Source organism: Plutella xylostella, chromosome 31 (genome assembly GCF_932276165.1).
Source record: "Plutella xylostella chromosome 31, ilPluXylo3.1, whole genome shotgun sequence".
Classification (NCBI taxonomy): Eukaryota; Metazoa; Arthropoda; class Insecta; order Lepidoptera; family Plutellidae; genus Plutella; species Plutella xylostella.
The window spans coordinates 2,398,944-2,423,161 of NC_064011.1; the positions used below are offsets into that span (position 1 = coordinate 2,398,944).

At 36.7% G+C, this 24,218-nt stretch overlaps 1 protein-coding gene across 1 annotated transcript; it reads right to left on the bottom strand.

Annotated features, from left to right (window-relative positions):
* Window positions 1-432: 432 nt before the first annotated feature.
* Window positions 433-22,842, bottom strand: LOC105385571. The gene is made up of 3 exons (XM_038114526.2): window positions 22,688-22,842; window positions 22,135-22,242; window positions 433-918 (listed from the first exon to the last, which is right to left on the bottom strand). Exons 2-3 carry the CDS (start codon window positions 22,234-22,236, stop codon window positions 727-729), a joined length of 294 nt encoding a protein of 97 aa, XP_037970454.2. The 5' UTR covers window positions 22,237-22,242; window positions 22,688-22,842; the 3' UTR covers window positions 433-726.
* Between the last annotated feature and the right edge of the window lie 1,376 nt (window positions 22,843-24,218).

Consider the following 24,218-nt stretch of genomic DNA (forward strand, 5'->3'; position numbering starts at 1 on the left):
AATTGTTTGGATACAACCTGATGTTCAGATTCGTATTGAAAAAAGTACCCGGCCAAAAAAGGTTTGAGATCTTTGACATGTCAAAAATTTATAACTGTCAGAATTCCGTCGGATAACTAATTAGACTTTAGCCTATATTATGACAGTCGGTTAATGGGGTAAAAACCAAGTGAATCTTTGGCGATTGATCCAATGAATAATAACTGGAAGGTTTCGTTTTCTGATGATACGATTTATTCATACGATCTTTTCTGCATACGATAAGACTCGATCTGCCAAAAGATCGCATTCCTTTGAATCGATTCAAAAAACGGTACATGTATAGATCGTAGGTAGTTATTGCCGTGAATCGATTTACCAGAAGATCGATCGGGCATCCCTAGTCTGCACCCATTATTCATTACACTTTAATGATCTGATTAACAAAAACAAATGAAACATGCATGCACTCCTGTGCTGAGTTATATAATATATATAGTTATCGAATATTTCTAATATACTATTTCGGAGGTGATAGGGTGATAGGGTCGCCTTTCGCTTGCTGGGATTATTTAAACTCAAACAACGTGCGTTTTTTATGAATCTTTTATTACAGTCCACTTACCAGAGTTTAAAATTTCTTATTAGAGGCAATCTAATAAGAAATTTTAAACTCTGGTAAGTGGACTGTATGTATAGATAGGTAGACACTCATAATGCGACCATAAGCGGGGCGGACGATTACAACTAGACAGGATTTTTATCCTTGGATTTGGGGGTGGTAGGCTTTTCAGGTGGAACAAGGGTTGTGGAAGTGTTGGGGAAATAGCCGATAAAGTTACCATCATCTCCGTAGCAGGACAGAGTACTAGAAAACCAGCGTCCATAGCATTTGGTAGTGGTGTCTAACCAGATATAAGACGTGAATTTTCCGTACATCTGAAACAAAAACTATGTTTTTTTATAATGTTATCGTTAATCTCTGGATGTCCATTAGACAGGCCTAGTCTGGTGTGGTAGCATAACAAGTACAGTAGTATTCTATGGTGGTAGCCCTTGTTATAGCACCACCTTTAAATTGTTACCAATACTGCAACCTATATCTTTTTTAACTTTCTTTTATTTACTTTAAATCATAGATTAAAAATAATACAGGACCTACCTTATAATAAAACATGATGATTACAACGCCATCTATAAAATTTATGAGAAACATAATACTTTTCTGAATCAGTGCCATCTATAGTAATTTGCAGTAAACCAATAGTTTTATGTTTAATTTTATAAATGGCGCTGTATTCGGTTTGTTTTTTTAATTATTGTGGTAGTGCAGCATGTGCAGCACCGATAGATGGCGGCTCTCTCGTGTCATATTAATTCAAGTTTATTTTTTTACTTCTAAATTGTATCTTCCATCATGTTAATTAATTCATTCATGTTTATTTTTCTTTTACTTCTAAATTGTATCAGCAGGGCTAGTACGGGGCGCATTTAAGACGTGACAAGAGTTTTGCATCGCACTCACTCACATCGCGCAGCCTCAAGAGCGAGCGCGACGGAAAACTTTTGTCACGTCTTAGGGCCAAATTCACCGAAGTAATTAAACGTCGTTAGAAAGATCGAAAACGCTGTTTATGCTCTAAACGAGCTTATACGCTCATTTCGATTTTCACCGACCAATATTAACCAAGATTAGAGCAAAACGCAGTTACAGCTGTTGTGAGAAGTTGTGCGCAGGAACGTATTAAAATATCGATTGATGTTGGTTGTAAAAGAAGTCTTTTATTAAATATGTGCGGTGCTTATATACCTATATTAATGCTAGCGCAGCACTACATGCTTATGTTGCAGTTCATTCTAACAACTAGCCAATTTGCAGATACTACCACACTACACCTCCCCTTTTACTTCCTTCACTGTAACTGCTATAAATTGGCCAGTTAGCGTTGCTAAACGCAGTTATAGAAAGCTGTCATTGTCAAACGTCATAAACAAACCACTGAGCAAATAACAACGCTTTGACAACGACATATATTATTTTTTTGTTTTATAATGTGTCAAAACGTTTTGTTACTCCATTGCTCGAAATCAAAATACGCAAAAAGTATGTACGGCGCGACGCAATAACTAAACGCATTTCAGTGTTGCTGGCTCGTCTGTAGCTGAAACACCGGTGATGTAAACGAGATTAAAATAGCACCGATGAATTTCAGGTTACTCTAAACGCAGTTAGACGAAATCGGCAATCGTGATTAATGAAATCGTAGTTTAATAAAACTTAGATTTCTGTGCAACCCGTGAATTTGGCCCTTAATAGCGCCCTGTGCTACAGGGCCTGACATAGACTTAGTATATAGTGGCGTATAGACCAACAAAGCGAGCGAGGGAGAAGAAAATCCCTTACGGAAATTTGGCAAGATAGAAAAGGATAGCGAATCCAATGACACTGTGACTGGTATTGAATGACAGGGCGTCACAAATCGGCACGCGGGAAAACAACCCCTTAGTACTTATTTTAGATTTTTTGCGGACATCGTGGTTTATTTTCAGTAAATCTAATTGTATTCAACAACACTACCTACTAGACAAAAGTCATGTCTTGATCATATTGGATCATATGTAGGAATTGACTGTAAAACATCTGTAACAGATCATGATCTTTGTTTAGTAGCTCTTAAGACCCTGTCCCGTACCAAACCACAACAAAGGCAAATAAGTAAAGTAAATTATTCTGAAGTTGCAGCCGATCTTAAAAAAACTGATTGGTCTGAAGTGATATCACAAACAGATGTAACTGCAGCTCTCAACATATTTACAACAACACTTAACGATTCCATCACTAAACACACACAAAAAATAACAATCGCTAAATCAAAACACACCATGAAACCCTGGATCACACCTGGCTTAATAAGATGCATGAAGCATAGGGATAAACTACATCTTAAATGTCGACGGTATCCGAAAGATACTGAAACGCTCCTCGTTTATAATAGATACCGGAATTTTTGAATTAACATTTTACACAAAGTTAAATCAGAATACGAAAACAAAATATTATCAGAAGGCAAGAACGATACAAAGAAACTCTGGAATGCTATTCGTGAAGTTTGTGACTTCTCGAAATCCAAAGCCACCTCTTCAACCGAACTACTTAACTCTTGCCCAACCCCTAAAGAGTCGGCTTCTTCTTCTTATCGTGTCGACGACAAACCAACAAAGTCGCTAAATAATACATGCCCAGAGTCGGCTAATAAATGTAATGAGTACTTCACTACTATAGGGGCTAAGTTAACAAACGATATCCTAGAAAAACAAAATGAAACCGAAATTAACCTTGCTAATTTAGCCAAATCACACATAACACCATCACATTTCTTCTTCATGCTCCCTACTGATGAAACTGAAATCTTAGACTACATAAGACAACTTAAAAATGACAGTGCACCTGGTCATGACGGTCACAAAAACACATTAATAAAACATTTAGCCCCTTACATATTGAAACCCTTTGCACACATATGCAATCTCAGCCTTTCAACTGGAATATTCCCAAAGATCTGGAAAATGGCAGCTGTTACACCAATACATAAAGCTGGTAATAAAGAGAACCCTTCTAACTATAGGCCTATTTCTTTGCTCTCTGTTCTATCAAAACTACTCGAAAAAATCGTTAACTTTAGACTTGTAAAATATTTGGAATCCCACAATATTCTCTCTCACACTCAGTTTGGTTTCCGTCATGGAAAATCAACCGAAGATGCGGTATCTCTCCTAATTAATTCTGTCTCCCAACATCTAGATAAAGGAAACTGCTGCGTAGGAGCCTTCCTTGACTTGGCCAAAGCTTTTGATACCGTTTCTAGTAAAATTCTTCTACAAAAACTTCAAAATGTTGGTATCAGAGGCGTGGCCTTAGACTGGTTTTCGAGCTATTTATCGATAGAGATAGATAGAGAACAAGTCACGAAAATTGGTGAAGTTGTCAGCAATCCCATGGAAATTAAATACGGAGTACCACAGGGCAGTATACTGGGTCCTACACTCTTTCTAGTCTATCTCAATGATATTTCGACAGCTCTTCCTTCAAATGTTGAGGCCGACATCATCTGCTATGCAGACGATACTGCAATCATATTTAACGGTGTTTCTTGGAAGTCTGCTTTAACACGAACTTCAACAGGATTATCCGAAATATCTAAATGGCTCTCTAAAAATTTGCTTACCCTCAACACAGACAAAACCAAATATCTTTGCTTTCATAAAACTGCTGCTTCTCAACTTGACCTTAACATCCCAATCCATATTCATAACTGTGATCACGTCTCACCTCTCTCAACCTCTTGTTCTTGTCCAACCATAGATAAAGCTGAATCCATTAAATATTTAGGAATCATGATTGATGACAGACTTTCATTTCAAAAACACATTCAAAGTCTCTCTGGCAGAGGACGCAGACTTATAAACATAATGCGCTTACTTCGGAATTCGGCGACTAAAGATACCTTGCAGCTAGTATATACCAGTTTATGCCAATCAATACTCTCATATTGCATTAGATGCTGGGGAGGTTCACATAAAACTAACATGATTGCGCTAGAAAGAGCGCAAAGATCAATTTTAAAAGTAATGCTTAAGAAACCTTTTCGATACCCTACCACAGCCCTTTACAAAGAAATCAATGTCCTAACTATCAGAAAACTATTTATCTTCCAAGTATCACTTTCCCAACACCAACAAATTATGAACTTGCCAACCTACAGCCAGATGACAAGCCAAAGAGTATTTAGATTAGTTCCTATCACCGCTAGAACAGCCTTCGCTCAAAGATTCGCACCTTTCCTACATCCCTATATACAACAAAATATATAAACAGTGCAACCTGAAAGACCTCAATAAGATAGAAGCAAAAATAACTATTTTTAACTGGCTACTTACTCTAGATTACGAAGAAACAGAAAACATTATATGCATCCCTAAATAGTTACCTACATAAGAATATATTATTATATTTAAGTATTTGTACATTTTCAACTTATTTATTATAAATATACCTACTGATATTTATATATATTTTCATTTTTCTTCTTAGTATATGTTTCAACACTACACTATTATACAAAGAACTTTATATTTTATTTCATAGGATCTACATAAGTATAGGTATTTTATACTATTATATAAAATTACATTGTTTTTGTTAACCATTGACGGATTTTATGTTATGTTTAAATTTTATTTTACTTAGTTATTTAAGTTATTTTAGTTTGGTTTTAACTTACTATTCATTTTCTACCGTATGATTTGTATCTTAAATGCTAACCAAATATACTACTTTCACCCTAATCTTACTCAAAATGTTGACAACAAGCCACCTGTTCTCAAATGTTACAGTCTGCCTACTGGTTACTCACCGGCACAGGCTTAGCCTAGTGTGAGAACCCCAGCTACCATAGTTTTTTTTTAATCTGGTCCAAATAATTTATAACTGTTTTATATTCATAATATTTATTAAATGTAAATTTTTTGGTTTGATAAACATTTTTTCATTTTCATTTTCATTTTCAATGGTAACATCTTCTGCGAGTGATTGTGGCGTTAATCATAGAAATAATCCTGAAAATTGCACATTTCTCAGGTAAATACCAAAATCGTAATCACTGCCATGACGCGTTTATTTTTGGTTAAAATTTCTCTTTTATCATGTATTAAATATAAAATAATGCCAATGCTGTTGTTTACTTTCATATTTTGTGTATGTGGAAGTCCATTTGTTAATAATTTACATGATTTTAGTCATTGACATAAATTGATAGCCCTACCTGGAAATCGAACCCGGGATCCCTGGGTGATGAAGCTGAGCTTCTACCTATATAAGAAGTTGAACCTAATGACTTAATGAGAACTATTGAATTAAGTGAAAAATCTCCTAACAAAATATTTTAAAATAAGACCTTACTTAGAAATTGATGTCTCTAAATGGCTCTCTAAAAATTTGCTTACCCTCAACACAGACAAAACCAAATATCTTTGCTTTCATAAAACTGCTGCTTCTCAACTTGACCTTAACATCCCAATCCATATTCATAACTGTGATCACGTCTCACCTCTCTCAACCTCTTGTTCTTGTCCAACCATAGATAAAGCTGAATCCATTAAATATTTAGGAATCATGATTGATGACAGACTTTCATTTCAAAAACACATTCAAAGTCTCTCTGGCAGAGGACGCAGACTTATAAACATCATGCGCTTACTTCGGAATTCGGCGACTAAAGATACCTTGCAGCTAGTATATACCAGTTTATGCCAATCAATACTCTCATATTGCATTAGATGCTGGGGAGGTTCACATAAAACTAACATGATTGCGCTAGAAAGAGCGCAAAGATCAATTTTAAAAGTAATGCTTAAGAAACCTTTTCGATACCCTACCACAGCCCTTTACAAACAAATCAATGTCCTAACTATCAGAAAACTATTTATCTTCCAAGTATCACTTTCCCAACACCAACAAATTATGAACTTGCCAACCTACAGCCAGATGACAAGCCAAAGAGTATTTAGATTAGTTCCTATCACCGCTAGAACAGCCTTCGCTCAAAGATTCGCACCTTTCCTACATCCCTATATACAACAAAATATATAAACAGTGCAACCTGAAAGACCTCAATAAGATAGAAGCAAAAATAACTATTTTTAACTGGCTACTTACTCTAGATTACGAAGAAACAGAAAACATTATATGCATCCCTAAATAGTTACCTACATAAGAATATATTATTATATTTAAGTATTTGTACATTTTCAACTTATTTATTATAAATATACCTACTGATATTTATATATATTTTCATTTTTCTTCTTAGTATATGTTTCAACACTACACTATTATACAAAGAACTTTATATTTTATTTCATAGGATCTACATAAGTATAGGTATTTTATACTATTATATAAAATTACATTGTTTTTGTTAACCATTGACGGATTTTATGTTATGTTTAAATTTTATTTTACTTAGTTATTTAAGTTATTTTAGTTTGGTTTTAACTTACTATTCATTTTCTACCGTATGATTTGTATCTTAAATGCTAACCAAATATACTACTTTCACCCTAATCTTACTCAAAATGTTGACAACAAGCCACCTGTTCTCAAATGTTACAGTCTGCCTACTGGTTACTCACCGGCACAGGCTTAGCCTAGTGTGAGAACCCCAGCTACCATAGTTTTTTTTTAATCTGGTCCAAATAATTTATAACTGTTTTATATTCATAATATTTATTAAATGTAAATTTTTTGGTTTGATAAACATTTTTTCATTTTCATTTTCATTTTCAATGGTAACATCTTCTGCGAGTGATTGTGGCGTTAATCATAGAAATAATCCTGAAAATTGCACATTTCACAGGTAAATACCAAAATCGTAATCACTGCCATGACGCGTTTATTTTTGGTTAAAATTTCTCTTTTATCATGTATTAAATATAAAATAATGCCAATGCTGTTGTTTACTTTCATATTTTGTGTATGTGGAAGTCCATTTGTTAATAATTTACATGATTTTAGTCATTGACATAAATTGATAGCCCTACCTGGAAATCGAACCCGGGATCCCTGGGTGATGAAGCTGAGCTTCTACCTATATAAGAAGTTGAACCTAATGACTTAATGAGAACTATTGAATTAAGTGAAAAATCTCCTAACAAAATATTTTAAAATAAGACCTTACTTAGAAATTGATGTCGATTCTGAAGGCAGAAATTTTAATTTTAACGCTGTCAAACTAAAAAATTTGCTAGCATAAAATGACATTTACGTAAACAACGATAGAGTCGAATTTTAAACAAAGAAACAATTAAGGTTATGACAGCTCTAAATTTAAAATTTCTGCCTTCAGAATAGACATCATTGAGGTGTTATTTGTTGAGTCCTTTCTTCTGCACTGACACTCCATCTAGTTCGTTGTATTGTTTTTCAAAGGGCATGGCGTAATGATATTATTTTCAATGACGGATGTCAAAAAACAACCTCGATAGAAATAGTATAGTGCGACAAACTTATCTGTTCCGGTGAGAACGAACTAAATTGATCCATATCTCATAACTTACCAAAGAATTATATATTCATATAGATTAGATGGGTTTATTAAAACTACAAGGGTGAATTACCACTATAGGCAAACGTAAAATCTTACAGAATCAAGAAATATTAGGCATTTACGTGAGTTCTCACCGGAACAGATAAGTTTGTGGCGGTTCTACCTTTTTTGGCCTAAGATTTATTTGGCTAATCTCGTATTGCATAGTAATAACGTTTGGTCAAAATCTCGCTTCGCCGAAAATCGTATGGCATAAACCTCTTTTAATAAAAAGTTATTTCGCATAATCTTGTTTAGCCTAATAATGGTATAGCCAAATCTTGAATAGCCTAATAATGCTATGGCATAGGTTATATAAAGTAATAATATTCGATTGGCTTTAACTTTGATGGAGCGTCTCCCTACATAGCGCAAACTGGTGCCTTGTATTGTGGCCGCTAAGTTGGAAACGCTCCGCTCCGCTTCGCTGCGCTCCGCTTTGCTTTTGACGAAAATGTGCACCTAACACGCTCCTCCTCGCTTTGCTCGCCGTCGCACCTATCTTTAGGTTTCGATCCCATGGAGTTTAATGGCGTTTGTAATAATTATAATGGTCATTCACTTTCGATATTTTGATCATTTAATATCGTGATTTTCGGGATGTAGGAGAAAAATACCACAATTTCTACATTTAAAACATACTTAATATAGTATTTGTAAAGATAATATTAGGAGAAACAAGATTATACCAATACGAACAATTAGAGCAAACGAGACTTAGGTGTTTCAAGTTTGTGCCAAAAGAGTTTTAGACCAAACGAGTCTTATGCCACATAAGTCTTGACGAAGTGATGATTCTACCAAAAAAGTTTAGACCTTACGAGTTATGCGAAACGAGTTTAGGACAATAAAGATTAGGCCAGATGAGGGGAACCCGTTTGTGGCACTATAACCACGTGTTCCTAACAATTAGCGCGATTTCGGGCCTTTTTCTGTGCCAATTTACATAGTTCATTCGCGCTCGAGCGCTCGTTGCGGCAGGACTGATTTCTTGTCTTGTTTTCGGGCGTACCTAATATATTTCGATAGTTACCTACGTTTATAAATATGAACTGTTATTTAACTATTTCGAATGGATAACGTGAATACGGACAGTGATTTAGTGGAAGACTACAATCATGATCATGTTTTATTAGACCACGACTATAACGAAAGTGAGTCAGTACAAAGTGTGAATATGGAGTTGGAAGATTTGGAGAACGGCACGCGTGCCGAAAAGCGAAGTCGGGCATTAGATCAGGAGGAGGTTTGGACGACTGTGCAACGTAGTAAAAAACGATTAGCACGTAGTATTAGTGAAGCAGGGAATACAACTATACCGGAGGAAATAATTGAAGTCAGCATAACCTCAAAAGAAAAGTTACCGAAACGAATTGGTTTAGCACGGCTTTTAAAGTCAGAAAATATAAAAGATGTTGCGAGAGTAAGGTATGTTAACTCTTATAAGGTACTTATAAGGTTTAGTTCGAGATCAAGTGTTGATGAGATTATAACCTGTAAAAATTTTACTGACAAAGGCTGGCGAATACAAAGAACTCTAGAAACTAGTATTTCCTATGGAATGATTAGGGATGTTGAATTAGAGCTCTCTGGTGAACAAATATTAGAAAATCTTGAGAATGACACCCAAATAATTAATGTTAAGAGGCTCAAACAACGAAGCGCCGATTCTGCCGAGTGGGTTGACAGTGAAGTGGTACGTATTGCCTTTCAAGGTTCTCATTTACCCTCTTACGTTCGTTCACATGGAATGAGAGTACAAGTAGATCCTTACGTTTACCCTGTGACACAGTGCTCCAGATGTTGGCGGTTCGGTCATAAACAAAGAACATGTACATCAGTGAAAGTAATATGTCCGAAATGTCCTAATTGTGATACTACAGTATATAAATGTGCTAATTGTAAAGGAGCCCACATGACACTCGCTAGAATATGTCCCACATAATATATATATTAAAGAAAGGAAGGTACGTGAACTAATGTCTGAGTTCAACTGTACCTACAAAAGAGCTCAGACATTATACGTACCACCTGCACCCCAGTCTGCACCGCCGTTGCTCCAAGAAAATTTTCCAGCAACTATTCACAGCCAAGATTACAGTCCTTTGCCCCCCACCTTAACAACGTCATACGCACATGTAGCCGCCATAAAAAAAAGCCGACAATTACCAAAGATAAAACATCAACAGAAATACCCGCTGAGACACCTAGAAATAAAAATAAACAGAGAAACAAAAAGAAAAATAACAACCATATAGAAGGCGAGTTTCTAGTATTTTCTGAGACGGAAAGTAATGATCATAGTGATCAGGAATCGAAGTGCGGTGAAGGAAAAGACAGACCTAGATTTCAAGAACTGTTTCAGAAAATCAATAATATTATTTTGGAGAAGAGAATTTCATGGGCTGAGAAATTTAAGACTGGTGGGATAGTTATTTTAGAATGGGTTTATAATTTTGTTGTGAGTTATGTATCAGAATGGCCGCTATTAAGTTTATTTACTCATAATGGATAGAAGTAATCTTCGTAAGTTGAATATTTTACAATGGAACTGCCAGAGCTTGAAGCCTAAACTATTACCATTTGAGACAATTTTATCACAAGAGAAGATCCACATTGCTATTTTGAGCGAGATATGGTTGGAACCGGAGAGCCCCCTTCGTATAGCAGGATATAACGTATACCGCAAGGACAGACACGATGGATATGGAGGCACCGCCATCTTAACGCACAACACAGTAAAAGCTCATATAAATCAAGTACAGCACCCTAATACCGGAATGGAGATCATTGGGATAAGAATATTAAATTGCCAGCATATAGAGAATATCATTTCCTTATATTGTCCATCTTCAGTACGGACGGAACAAAACGATTGGGATGTAGTCTTTTCTTATTATGACAAGAAAACCATTGTGGCCGGGGACTTTAATGGACACCACACTAGTTGGTCAGTCAAGTCAGACACACGAGGCAACCACTTATTCGATGCTTCAATAGACAAGGGTTTAGTTTCCTTGAATGATGGGACCCCAACAAGACTTCGGCTAGTAAATGGTGTGCTCCAGAAATCTGCACCCGATGTGACATTCACGACGGCTGATATAGCAATGAAGTTTTACTGGAAATTCACGAATGAATCACTCAATAGCGATCACCTTATGATAAAACTGTAGCACATTAGATAGCCCGCCCGAAATCAAAAGAAAAAGGAACTATAAGAAAGCAAACTGGAAAGAATACAAAGATAGTATACAAGAGACTCTCCTTAATAACCCAGACTACTTCCAGTTAATAAAAGAAAATCCACAGGAATCCTATGATAATTTTTTTGATATTATAAGACAGTCTGCTGATTCTTCCATACCTTTTATAAAAATGTGTGAAGACCCACTACGAGTAAGTAGATAAGTTTACCCCTAAACCGTACTGGAACCAGGAGTTATCCCGTGCTGTGGCTGAAAGAAGACGTGCACTGGCGGTTTTCAGAAGAAACCCGACACCGGAAAACTTAGACCTACTCAACCTCAAAGTCGCGCAAGCTCAAAAAACTATCCGGTCAGCGAAAAACAAAGCGTGGGGTGAATTCTGTGACAGTGTGGATAGTAATACTAGTGCGAGTGAGATGTGGAAGAAGATGCGCTGGTTAAAGGGATACAAATCGCAAAGGGTGCATATCAGTGAGGATAGAGCAAATGCAATGATAAGAAATTTAACCCCTGACTCAGTAGTTCCTCCTATAGTCCAGTCAAGGAATGAGGTGTAGAGTGCGTGAGCAGGTAACTAAACGATTCCTTCAGAAACTTGTTCAGGGGGCTTAGGTTGTTAACATACCAAAAGTCCTGACTCCTAGGTGAAGAGCGGGAGGGAGGAGGGGGGGTTAAAGGTACGAATTTTTGGTTTTTCGCTTATATCTTGAAAACGGTGCTTCGGAGAGAAATATTTTTAACTAATAAAATAGAGTTCCTAAAATTATCTAAAACTTTTATATTATATGTTTTTTTCTAATTCCTAACCGTTTTCGAGCTATGCCCTCGGCAAAAGTTGAAAATTTACAAGAAAATTCAGTTCATGTCAAAACATTCATAAACATTGCATCATATTGTCTAAACCGATTGATAAATGAAAAAAATGAATAGGAAAGAAGTTGTAGATTTTTAAATTTTTTTTTAGAATATATATAGATGTGCTGGTTAATGTCCAACCCGCCTAAAGTTACAGCTATTTTACTTACACTTAAGCTTACTAACTCGGTGAGCTGTGTCAGTGGCTTTAGCAAAATGCAAGTTTAAAATAGCTGTAACCTTAGGCGGGTTCGACATTAACCAGCATATGCATATATATTCTGATAGGGCATTTAAAAATCTACAACTTCTTTCCTATTAATTTTTTTCATTTATCAATCGGTTTAGACAATATGATGCAATGTTTATGAATGTTTTGACATGAACTGAATTTTCTTGTAAATTTTCAACTTTTGCCGAGGGCATAGCTCGAAAACGGTTAGGAATTAGAAAAAAACATATAATATAAAAGTTTTAGATAATTTTAGGAACTCTATTTTATTAGTTAAAGATATTTCTCTCCGAAGCACCGTTTTCAAGATATAAGCGAAAAACCAAAAAATTGTACCTTTAACCCCCCCTCCTCCCTCCCGCTCTTCACCTAGGAGTCAGGACTTTTGGTATGTTAACAACCTAAGCCCCTTGAACAAGTTTCTGAAGGAATCGTTTAGTTACCTGCTCACACACTCTACACCTCATTTTGGGTCATTCATTGACTGGACTACTAGACCACATTTCAGCTCATTCAATGTTAATTTAACGAAACCCATATCGATACAAGAGCAGAGCAAGATAAGGCCTAATTTCACACCATTCGGTTAGGTTAAAAATACCTCGGTTTGGTTACATGTTGGACCGTTAAGGTTAGTGAGTGTCCCACCATGCTAAATCACGGGGTTACCTCCCTTGATCGGGTGATAAACTTGATTGCTGCTGTGGGGTTCCGCTAAGACTTGGTTAAGACCGGTAACCAGGCGCAACGGGTTGTTGACTTTTGACACATTCTGTCAAGATTCAAGATGGAAAAATGAACAGAGCCTTTGATAAACAATATACGAACTAGACGTTGTGTGACATAAAAAATTAAGCGAAATACTGTCTGGGTTGCAATACAGTTGCAATTCCGACACCGGCTAGGACGGTCGCTTTCTAGCGGCGCCGTCTGTAGCCGACACGTAGTGACTCATTTCCAGAGTGCAACCGCAACATGGCCACCGCCACTAAAGTCTCCGACACCCTCATGGTGAGCGAGCTGCTCGCCTTCGTGCAGAGCAAGCTGGACACGATGGACGTGGTCAGCCTCGAGCAGATCTGCGTCACCAGCTTCAAGGAGGCTGAGTTTGCCGCCGCCAAGAAGCTGCTCGCCGACACCGCCACCACCGCCGTGCGCCTCGTGCCGCGCCGCGGCGACGGATGTGGCAAGAAGGATCTTCAGGATATCATCCGGGTCTTTCAGGAAACGGATCCGGATAATATCCCTACGTTCGTGGCTCGTGACCTTTACAAGCTGCCGCCGGTGACATTCGATCATGTGGATGTAACCCGGCTGCTAAAGGACATCATCTTGTTAAAGGCCGAAATAGCTGAAATTAGAGGCAAGTTGGAAGCCTCAGAACGTGCCAGCGCGATGCAACGTGAGTCTCCGTCGCCGCGTAATGCTGACTCTGCGATCACCGCGTCGCCGCCTGCGCGTCAAGTGCAAGCGCAGCGGGATCGAGTAACTGCAACTGACACCGATTCGCGGCAGGCAAATGACCCGCCGCCTGCGACCTTCGCCGAGCGAACACGTGACGCCGCGTGCCCGCTGCGAGCCGCCGCGCCCCTCTGCTGCACCCTCCACCACCAGGAGCCAGCAGGAGGTTGCATCCGCGCCGAGTTTAGTTAGTTTTAGTTTTTATAAGTTTCTAGAGTATATATTAATATTGTTTGATTTATTTTAAAATGTATTTGTGTATTTTATGCTATGGGCCATTGATGCCTGAAATAAATGGATATTATTATTATTATATACTGTCAAACCATATTTTTAAACTAACCGAATGGTGTGAAATTAGGCCTTAAATTACTATTTTATTATTTTTTGTATAGTGTGTGTGTTTTTTTTATATGGATCTTGATATCCGAAATAAAGAATTATTATTATTATTACTTAAATTAGATTATGCCTCTACTGAGAGAGAGAGATATACAATAAGATGTGCATTTTGAAGTTAGTCCATTACAATAAGTTATTATTTTTTTCTCTTCTGCAGCCTTACTCCCAGCGATTAAGTTCTATTTATTTTTTTATTATGTGTTACATTGTTAAAATACTGATTAAATATATTTTTTAGAATAATAGGGAATATGCAAGTGGTTCAAATAAAGGTCAAATATTATTTATAATAAACTTTCTTGTTTCTTAACTACGACTCCATCATTATTTTTTATTATAATTTATTTTTGAGCAAGTAAATGAAGTTGAAAAGTACAAAAAAACTTCGGTAAATTCTAACTTCCGAGAAACGTCACCCATTTTCTTAGGGCGGATGTGACGTCATAATTCTTTATATATCAACCTCAGAATAATAACTTCTTTGCGTTTGCGTATAGTTAAATAAATGTCAAGTGTAAACAAAGAAATGTTAATGTCACCGAGTATTTGTGATGCTCGTTGTGATCAGATACGATTGGATACGATGGATCACATAAAAATTCTTCCAATACGAGTAGATCCTAGCCTCCTATAACCTCTCCACTTCTTGTTTGATAGGCTTGTTTGTTTGCAAAGTTTAGGACTTTTTATAATTTTTTTTGGTAGTGTATGGGCTGCCACTAGTTGTTCTATTGTAATGAGGCCTAAACAGCCATTCGCTAGTCAACGAGCCACTCAAATATGCTCCATATTGCAACACAATTAAATTAAATTAAAAAGTAATATGACATGAATATGACACAAGTTGCTCTTTCTACTTTTAGATTATAATGGCAGTCGTTAGTATATTTCAAAAGTTGTTATTTTTTTCTAAATTAAGTTATGGAAGAATTCTCGTAATCAGAAGAACTGGACACATTAAATTTATTACGCAGTATGAACGAGTAAACTGTGGCCAGCTGCGGAAAAGGACAGCAAAGACTATTGAAAAGTCGAGAGCCGTGTGCTCAAATATTAGGGAATATGCATATATTTTTATACTCTTATTCGATAGTTTAGATAAGGGGGTTTAGACCTTTGAGATATGCACAATGGTTCCATTCAAGAGAGCCAGGTGCAGGTTCTTACACCCCCACAGATAATAGAATAGAATGACACACTAACCCTAGTCTCTCTTACTGAGAACCAAAGTTACAGTAAGTACTTACATACAATACAAATATTACTTTATATTCATATTGCCTTAATAGCGTAATATTGTGTACAAGGGTCCTCTGGTTTGCGCGCTCCCATTTCAAAAGAGCTACTAGCAGCTATTTATGAACTCCCATTACAAAACAGCCACTGGTCACACTTTATTACCATTACAAAACAGCCACTGATCACACTTTATACACTTCCTTTTTCGTTTGTTACCATGACAACATTGGTTTGTTGAAAATACAAAAGAACTCTGTGATTACTTGATTAGGTAAAAAATCTATGCCGACTGACGGGACTCATTATTCTGAGCCGTGAAATTAAACGATTATGACGTCACGACAGCCCGCCATCCTGACGGGAATTTCAAAGTGGTCGTGATGGTTGTAATTTTTTAACTTTCTTTAAAATACCTTAAATTACTTATTTTGGCGTTGAATTTTTTTTTACTATAATAAAGTGATGTAAAACTATCCAATAAAAGTATTAAAAAAAATTACGCATATTCCCTATTTTATTTTATGTTATATTACCTACTGATGTTACTTTCAATAAGATTTTGATTTTTTAATGGTACCCCGAGATACGGGCAAAGCCTACATAGTTTGGGGACCCTTGGTCATTTTGTGATTTAAAATGTAAGATGTGCGCAAAAATACTTTTTGTTCTGTAAATTAAGATTTTAATTTTACTTATTATGTGTTTTATGTGCAAATAAATAAATATTTTACTTTACTTTTTACTATTCTAATAGTCATTCGGTAGTTGACGATGATTCCTAGAAATAAGGATACTTGCCTACTTTAAACTTTCGCCTGTCTGTTCATAGTCGAATGACGGTCATCATCCTAATCCTAATCCTAACTAATTTCACATATTATAAATGTGAAAATATCTGTGTCTGTCTGTCTGTCTGTTACTCTTTCACGCCAAAACTATTGAATGGATTTGAATGAAATTTGGAATAAGTACATATATTATGGTCTAGCTAGACCTAGGGCATGCAATACCGCAATACCGGTATTGCGTAATACTGGGATCGGTCATTATTAGGCTATAAATCAAGCGATTAAGATATAGTTAGCCTTGTGCTCCTATCTAAATCTAAATCTAAATCTAAATCTAAAATATTTATTGCAGTACCATAAATTTCAAAAATATGAGTTGGCTGGGGCCTTCTTTTAAGTAAGAAATACCTGTACCAGAAGACCCCGCTCCTTAACATCCATCGCGTAATGGTAAAATAATAAAATATTTAACTTATGGATAATACTAACGATCTAATTTTTTACAAAATTACCTTAGTACCTTATATTAATGAATTACTTATAAATGAATAGGTTGATTTATATTGTTGTTAACATAATTATATAATTTTATTAGCATGCAAAATTAATTAACTAATTACCTAACGTAGATTAAAAAATATAAAATGTTGGTTGTTTATGGTATGTATCCAATGCATGCATGCATGTGTGTGTGTGTGTGTGTGTGTGTGTGTGTGTGTGTGTGTGTGTGTGTGTGTGTGTGTGTGTGTGTGTGTGTGTGTGTGGGTGTTTGTGTGTATGAATGTGTGAGTGTTTGGAGACATGAGTAAAACCTGTTTTTTATTGTATTAGTGATTCCGTTTCGTCATATGTTTTGGGTTGTAACCAGAATTTAACAAGTTTTTTACAGTCTGAATAAAGTGTTTTATAAATATTTTGACTTTTATTTGCTAAATTATAAAGATGAGCAGATTGACTTGTATATTGTCTCTGGGCATAAGCGGATTTGGTTGTTTTTATCTCAATAGCTTTATCTGTTCTGCGTTTTTTGTAAAAGTCCGAGTCGTATGCAGTATGTTTGTGTCTTCTTATGATTGCCTGAAGTACATATAGTTTTCTAACCGTTAATAAATTACTTAAGGTATAGAGTTCATGTGTACCAAATCGGTACGGTTTGAAAAACATCACTTTAATGAGAGCTCTTTGTGATCTTTCTATTTGTAGGAATTTGGTTTTTGTTGCTCCACCCCAGACGGATAAACAATAGGTTAATATAGATTGGGCTAGAGCAAAGTATATGTTTTTTAGTAGTATTGGCGGAGCCACATGTCTCAAATTCTTAAATATCCATATCAATTTCCTTGTTCTGGAGCTGATCAGGTCAATTTGTGCAAACCATGTCAATCTCTGGTCTATCATGACTCCCAAATATTTAACGGTGGAAACTTTATTGATTATAACACAATTGCAGATAGGATCTTCCTTAGACATGCTACAACTGTGTATTTTCACAACGAAGTCGTTTTTAGGTTGTGTTCGATTGTACATAGTGAAGCATATGTAATATGTTTTTAGTGCATTTAAAGTTAGTAGGGATGAATTTAGCCATTTCAATATTTTACTTAAACATTTTTCAGCATCTTGCCGTGTTTCCTCCCAGTTTGTGCCAGAAAGTACCACCGCGGTGTCATCAGCATAAGAGAATATTTTCCCGTTTTTTATATTAAGGTTACACAAATCATTTATGTAAACTAGAAACAGTGTTGGCCCTAGGACGCTCCCCTGAGGGACACCAAATTCGATGCTGGAGTCTTCACTAATGATTTGTCCAACCTTAGTTCTCTGCTTTCTTTGGCTTAAGTAGTCTCTGAGGAGTGCGAGAGCTGTATCTCTGATGCCCATGTTTTCCAGTTTGTTTACAAGGATGGGTACACAGACGGTGTCGAAGGCCTTTTTCAGGTCCAAAAACACAGCCATACATTTTTTACCGCTATCAACCTGATCAGTAACATGGGCGGTCAAAGCTGTTACTGCGTCTTCTGTGGACATACCAGTTCGAAACCCATATTGTGAATCTGATAGTATGTTGTATTTGTTCAGATACATCATGAGTCTATTATTAATTAATTTTTCTACAATTTTGGAGATAGATGGAAGAACTGATATGGGTCTATAATTACCGACATCGCCTGTATCCCCACCCTTATGCACTGGTGTAATAATTGACTGTTTGAGAGCACAAGGGAAGACACCGAGAGTAAAGCACAAGTTGGCAAGATGAGAAATAACAGGCACAACATGGCACTTGGCTAGCTTCAGAAACTTTACTGGGATGTTATCCCAACCTGGGGCACTGTCTGACCTAAGACTCATAAGTATATTGTGTACTTCTTGGACGTCAGTTTCTAAGAGAACAAAGGAGTTAGGCTGCTTATTTGATGTTTCTCGGTAAGTTGGTGGTGTATTCTCCTTACAAGTAGAAACAATATCTTCGGCTAGTTTTTTTCCAATGTTTGCGAAATAATCATTCACGTAGTTGACTGACTCAGACGGAGTTGATTTTATGTTTAGTAACTTTTTACTTTCTGTTTTAACTTTATTTAAATTTGAAATTGATTTAATGCTTTTCCAGAGTAATTTATTGTTTTTGGTTGAATTTTGTAGTTGGTTCCTGTCATAGTTTCGTTTTAATTTTTTTATTAAATTGTTGCAATAGTTGCGATATCTTTTATAACTTATTTTTAGGATTTCGTTGTGTGGTTCTTTATGTAGGTTTTTTTGTAAAGTATTCCTATGTCTGATGCATCTCAATATGCCTGGTGTGATCCATGGTTTTATTATTCTGTTCTTTTTAGAAACTTTAAGAGTTGTGGTGCTTTCACGCAAAGATTGAGTAAGTTTAGCTACTAGTTGTTCTATAACAGAGTTTGGGTCGTTACAGTATAGTAGTTCTGGTAAGTTTTTTTCAGCGAGAATATTAAGTGCATTGTTAAAATCTGTTACAGTTTTAATTTTATTACATCTGTTTTTTAAAATATTTTGAGATAAGTTAAGAAATATCATTGAATGGTCGGTTATTGTAGTATTTAAAATAGCTATATGTGCAGACATGATTCTCTTTTCAATTCTTAGCATAAAGTGATCTAAGCAGTTTCCATATCTTGTTGGGTAGTTGTGACCTTCCATTATACCGTGAAAAGAGAGCATGTCAAGATAACTATCTCTATTTTTACTGTCATAGGTTTGTTCGTTTTCTTTTGGAATTAGATTAATATTTATGTCACCTGTAATAATTATGTTTTTGTTGAACTTAAGAGATTTTAGATGTGAATCCAGAGAATGTATGAAATTATCAGCATTTTTGTTTGATGGGGAGCGGTAAATTCCAAGAATGACAGAGTTATATGTATCAATCTGAATACATGATGCATGTTCCAAGTTGATTTCTTTTATATTTATTACAATAATATTATTTTTTATATATACGACAACACCGTCATTTTGATTAAGGTGGCGGGTGGTTTCATAAGTAATATAACCTTTCAAAGATGGAGTAGGTTTGTCAGAGTCCAGACGGCATTCGGTTAGAATGATTAAGTCTGGTGTATCGCTTAGAATATTTAAACTTAAACTTATTTCATCGATGTTTGCATAAATACTTCTTATATTCTGACATAGTATATTTAGATCATTCTCTTTGATAGATATTCTTTGCGTAAGATCCTCTATGTTGCACTGAATACTCCGAGCTATTTCAATTTGGTCTATTTCATTTAAATTAAGTAGCGGGCTAGCCATGGACAATAGTAGTTTTTAGTTTGTTGCTGTTTATAGGGGAAATCATTTCCGTATTTTTTTGTGTTTTCTTGATCAACTGACACTTTATTGAGTTATTTATGAGTATGTAAATATGGTATATGTTGGTGGGAAAGTAAACAGGCAATTTACTGATGCATTTTATGTACTGTGAGTGTAAAAGGTGGTGTGTTATTGTGTGTGAGTATACGACGGAGTGTTTTGACTGTAAGTTTGTGTGTAATTTTGGTGTGTGTGTTACATTGTATGTTTGTGTTTTGACATAGTTGATAGAGGCAAGTTGTAAGATAGTCAGTAGCAAACATTTTCTTAATAGGTCTAGTCATTTAGGGTACAGTTTTTGAATCTGGGCTTCACTAACGATAGGAATAACGGGCGTTTTTTCATCTTTTCTGACAAAAACTTTGCCGAAGGATGTCCAGCAAAACTTGTAGGATTGCGTTCTTGAGAGATCCCGAGCTAGAAAGTACAGACGAGCCGCCTTGGGCGTCAGCTGCTCTGAGACGTAGATCGGCGTCTCACCCTTTTCTTTAAAACCCAGATGTTTGGCACATAATTTATCAGACTTGTTTTTGTAGTTATAGCTCTTACAGGCAGCAATCAGATCTGTCTTTATCATTGTTGAGGTGAGTTCTACGATTATGTTTTTTGACTTTTCTTTTGTTTTTATTCTGTAAATGTCCTTGACGGCATTTTTTGAGAAGTCTTCACACTTTACAGTTTTTGACAGTTCTGACGTTAGTTGAAGAAGATCCTCTTTCGTCTCATTTTCTTTGTTAGGTACATTTTTTATTTCAATGCATGTTTTTCGATTTTGTCTTAACGAGTCCTCAAGCCTATCCTCCAAAATTGAGATATAGTCCCGATCCTTTCTTCTCTCTATCTCTAAAGTATCGAGTTTCTTTTTTAAATCTTCATTTTGGGCACTCAGAAATGTCAATGAGCTTTCTATATTTATCACCGTCTGACGAATATCCTTGATCGATGAACTGACGGTCTTTGATTCGCTTTCTTGCTTCACCATAAAAGATTTAATAATTTCTTTCATCTCCTCTTTGAAGTTCTCAAAGTCTAGAGATTTGTCTTCGCTGCGTTTTCTTTTAATGATCCTATTAGTAACATATCCAGTAGGAGTTGTATCTCCTTCACCGATCAAATTTATATTTGAAGTAGAGAGTGATTTACTTGCAGAGTGTTCCATTTTAATGTAAGCGTAGTACAAGGAAATTAAATTGATATAGTGTACCTCTTCACCTTCCGTAGGTAGATAACTCGTAGAAGTTGATTCGGCGCAGTGCTCTAGACACCAAGTGTAGGTATGCGCGCGAGTCGCACAAATCAGTTTCGTTGCAGTGCTCTCGGTGCGCGTAACTCGTTTGTCCGGTGAGGAGGGGCGCGGGCGCGGGTCTGCCGGCCGCTGGTCGCCGTGCACAGAAGTGATCAGGCCGATGCGCCTTTTTGTTTGTTGATAGAAATTAAGCTTTACACTGTTTAATTTAGGGGTTGAATTCACGTGGCGTTAAATTTGATTTTTGTAAGTTAAACTGGCCGCACGTCTGCTCCCGAGCAGCGATGGACGAAAGAGGATATATACATATACTATGAAAGTGCACTTGTTTTCAACCGTTACATGGGGCCTTTAAAAACCTACTTGTTGTCCATGCGTTCAAAAATTTTAACTCTAATACTCAATTCTCGTAAAAAATATTAGGTACATAATACAGAATTTGATCGCCTTTTCTTGTTGTATTTTGCCCTATACGACCTTTAAACTAAATATATGCCATTTATAACAAGGAAGTATAATACCGGTATTAATACTGGGATCCCGGTATTGAGTTCTAATACCGGAACTCAATACCGGTATTGAAAATATTACCGGTATTGCATGCCCTATCTAGACCCTGAGAAAGAACATAGGCTACTTTTTATCCTGGAATTCCCACGGAAAAACTTTTTAAGGCGAAGCGAAGCTCGTGGGAACAGCTGCTATACTACCTACATAATTATAAGATCAGCGAAATACTTACAAATAACACGGCGAGCATATTCTTCAGAGTGATCTTTTCGAGGCCTTGTCTCTGAAGAACTACATTTAACCTCTGTAGCTGCCTGTACCGGTTGGTTTTCATTGCTGACTGTGAATGACGAATAAATTAAGTAATCAGTACTTATTATATACATATACATAGAATGCACTCACGACTGTAATCCCCGAAGGGGTAGTCAGTGGCTCACAAGCGAGCCACCTACTTTTCCCAGCACATTTGTACTCACTCACGTGATAGGTTGCGAACCGTATCGCTGTTTTGGGATAAGTAAGTACAATGCACTTAGGATACACATCTAGAATCTAGATGTACAGGTTTCCTCACGATGTCTGTTTGTCATCTCAGATACTAAATTGACATTGATTCCGAACGGTTCATCAACAGTCGATTGGCCTGCGACAGTGACGAATTGTTCTACTGGCTACACTCGACTGTTGATGAACCGTTCGGAATCTGTGAATTTAGTATCTAAGATAAAAAACAGACTTTACTTAGGACTTACGAATTCATACAGGAAGTTAAGGTAACTTACCGGATCCCACAAATCGTTTGGGTCATCTTCGTCTTCACCGCCCCCGCCCCCGCCCTCGCCCTTGGCCCCGCCCTCGCCCTTGCCCCCGCCCTCGCCTTCTTTTCTTCTTCCGCCGCCAGATTTCTGTAATGTATAATTTAATGTGATGTGATGTGATGTGCTGTGATGTGATGTGACGTGACGTGACGTGACGTGACGTGACGTGACATGACGTGACGTGACGTGACGTGACGTGACGTGACGTGACGTGACGTGACGTGACGTGACGTGACGTGACGTGACGTGACGTGACGTGATGTGATGTGATGTGATTTGATGTGATGTGATGTGATGTGATGTGATGTGACGTGACGTGACGTGACGTGACGTGACGTGACGTGACGTGACGTGACGTGACGTGACGTGACGTGTCGTGACGTGACGTGATGTGACGTGACGTGACGTGACGTGACGTGACGTGACGTGACGTGACGTGACGTGACGTGACGTGACGTGACGTGATGTGATGTGATGTGATGCGATGTGATGTGATGTGATGTGATGTGATGTGATGTGATGCAGCGTCAGTGTTAGTCGATAAAGTCTGTTAAAATAAGGTTAATGCCTAGTTTCACCGAAGATGACGACCGAATGGCGTAATTCCCGGCTGGGGCAGATATTTGTTTAAACACAGATATTTGTTCTCGGGTCTTGGATGTGCCCGTAAAATGGCAATAGACCCGTCCCCTAGTACATTGGGTCTAACATAACACTGGCGAAAAGTGGGTGCAGCAATGCACCTCTGCCTACCCCGCAAGGGAGTACATTAGTACAAGGTGTGAGTGTTTGTTGTTGTTATTGCCTAGTTTCACCATAGTCTGTTAGTCATCTCTAATGACGAAGGAAATCATAATTAAAAAAATTAAAAAACCGACTTCAAAAAACCACTAAAATGTAAGAAATAATTTAAGGTTTACACAAATTCTACTCGTATGTGACAGTACAAATATACCTAAGCAGGAACTGTTCTCTTTTGATGTTGGTGCGGTGACAAAGTAGGTAATCTGAAGAAATATGGCACCAACTTCAAAAAAGAACAGTTCCTGCTTAGGTATATTTGTACTGTCACATACGAGTAGAATTTGTGTAAACCTTAAATTATTTCTTACATTTTAGTGGTTTTTTGAAGTCGGTTTTTTTATTTTTTTAATTATTATTTTATTTTATAGTTTTTAGTTTATTTGCAATATTTTTCAATCAAAAGTAACGTGCAATTGATACCAAAAAGTCCTACTAATCAATACGAATCATTCAAGCCTAAACACAAAGTAGTTGCTATATACCGTTGAGGAGTTCCCCTGACTGCCTTCCGTTTCCATCATCAGATCAGCTCAAGGTCACCATCATATTTTTTTGTTATAAGAACTATATTTACATTCTTAATTTCATTAGAATCGGTTAATATGTGCCCAAAATGGAAATTCATACCCTGTTTTTACCCCTTTACCCACCTTTGGGGGTGAACTAAAATTCTGAAAAAAAAATGGGACCA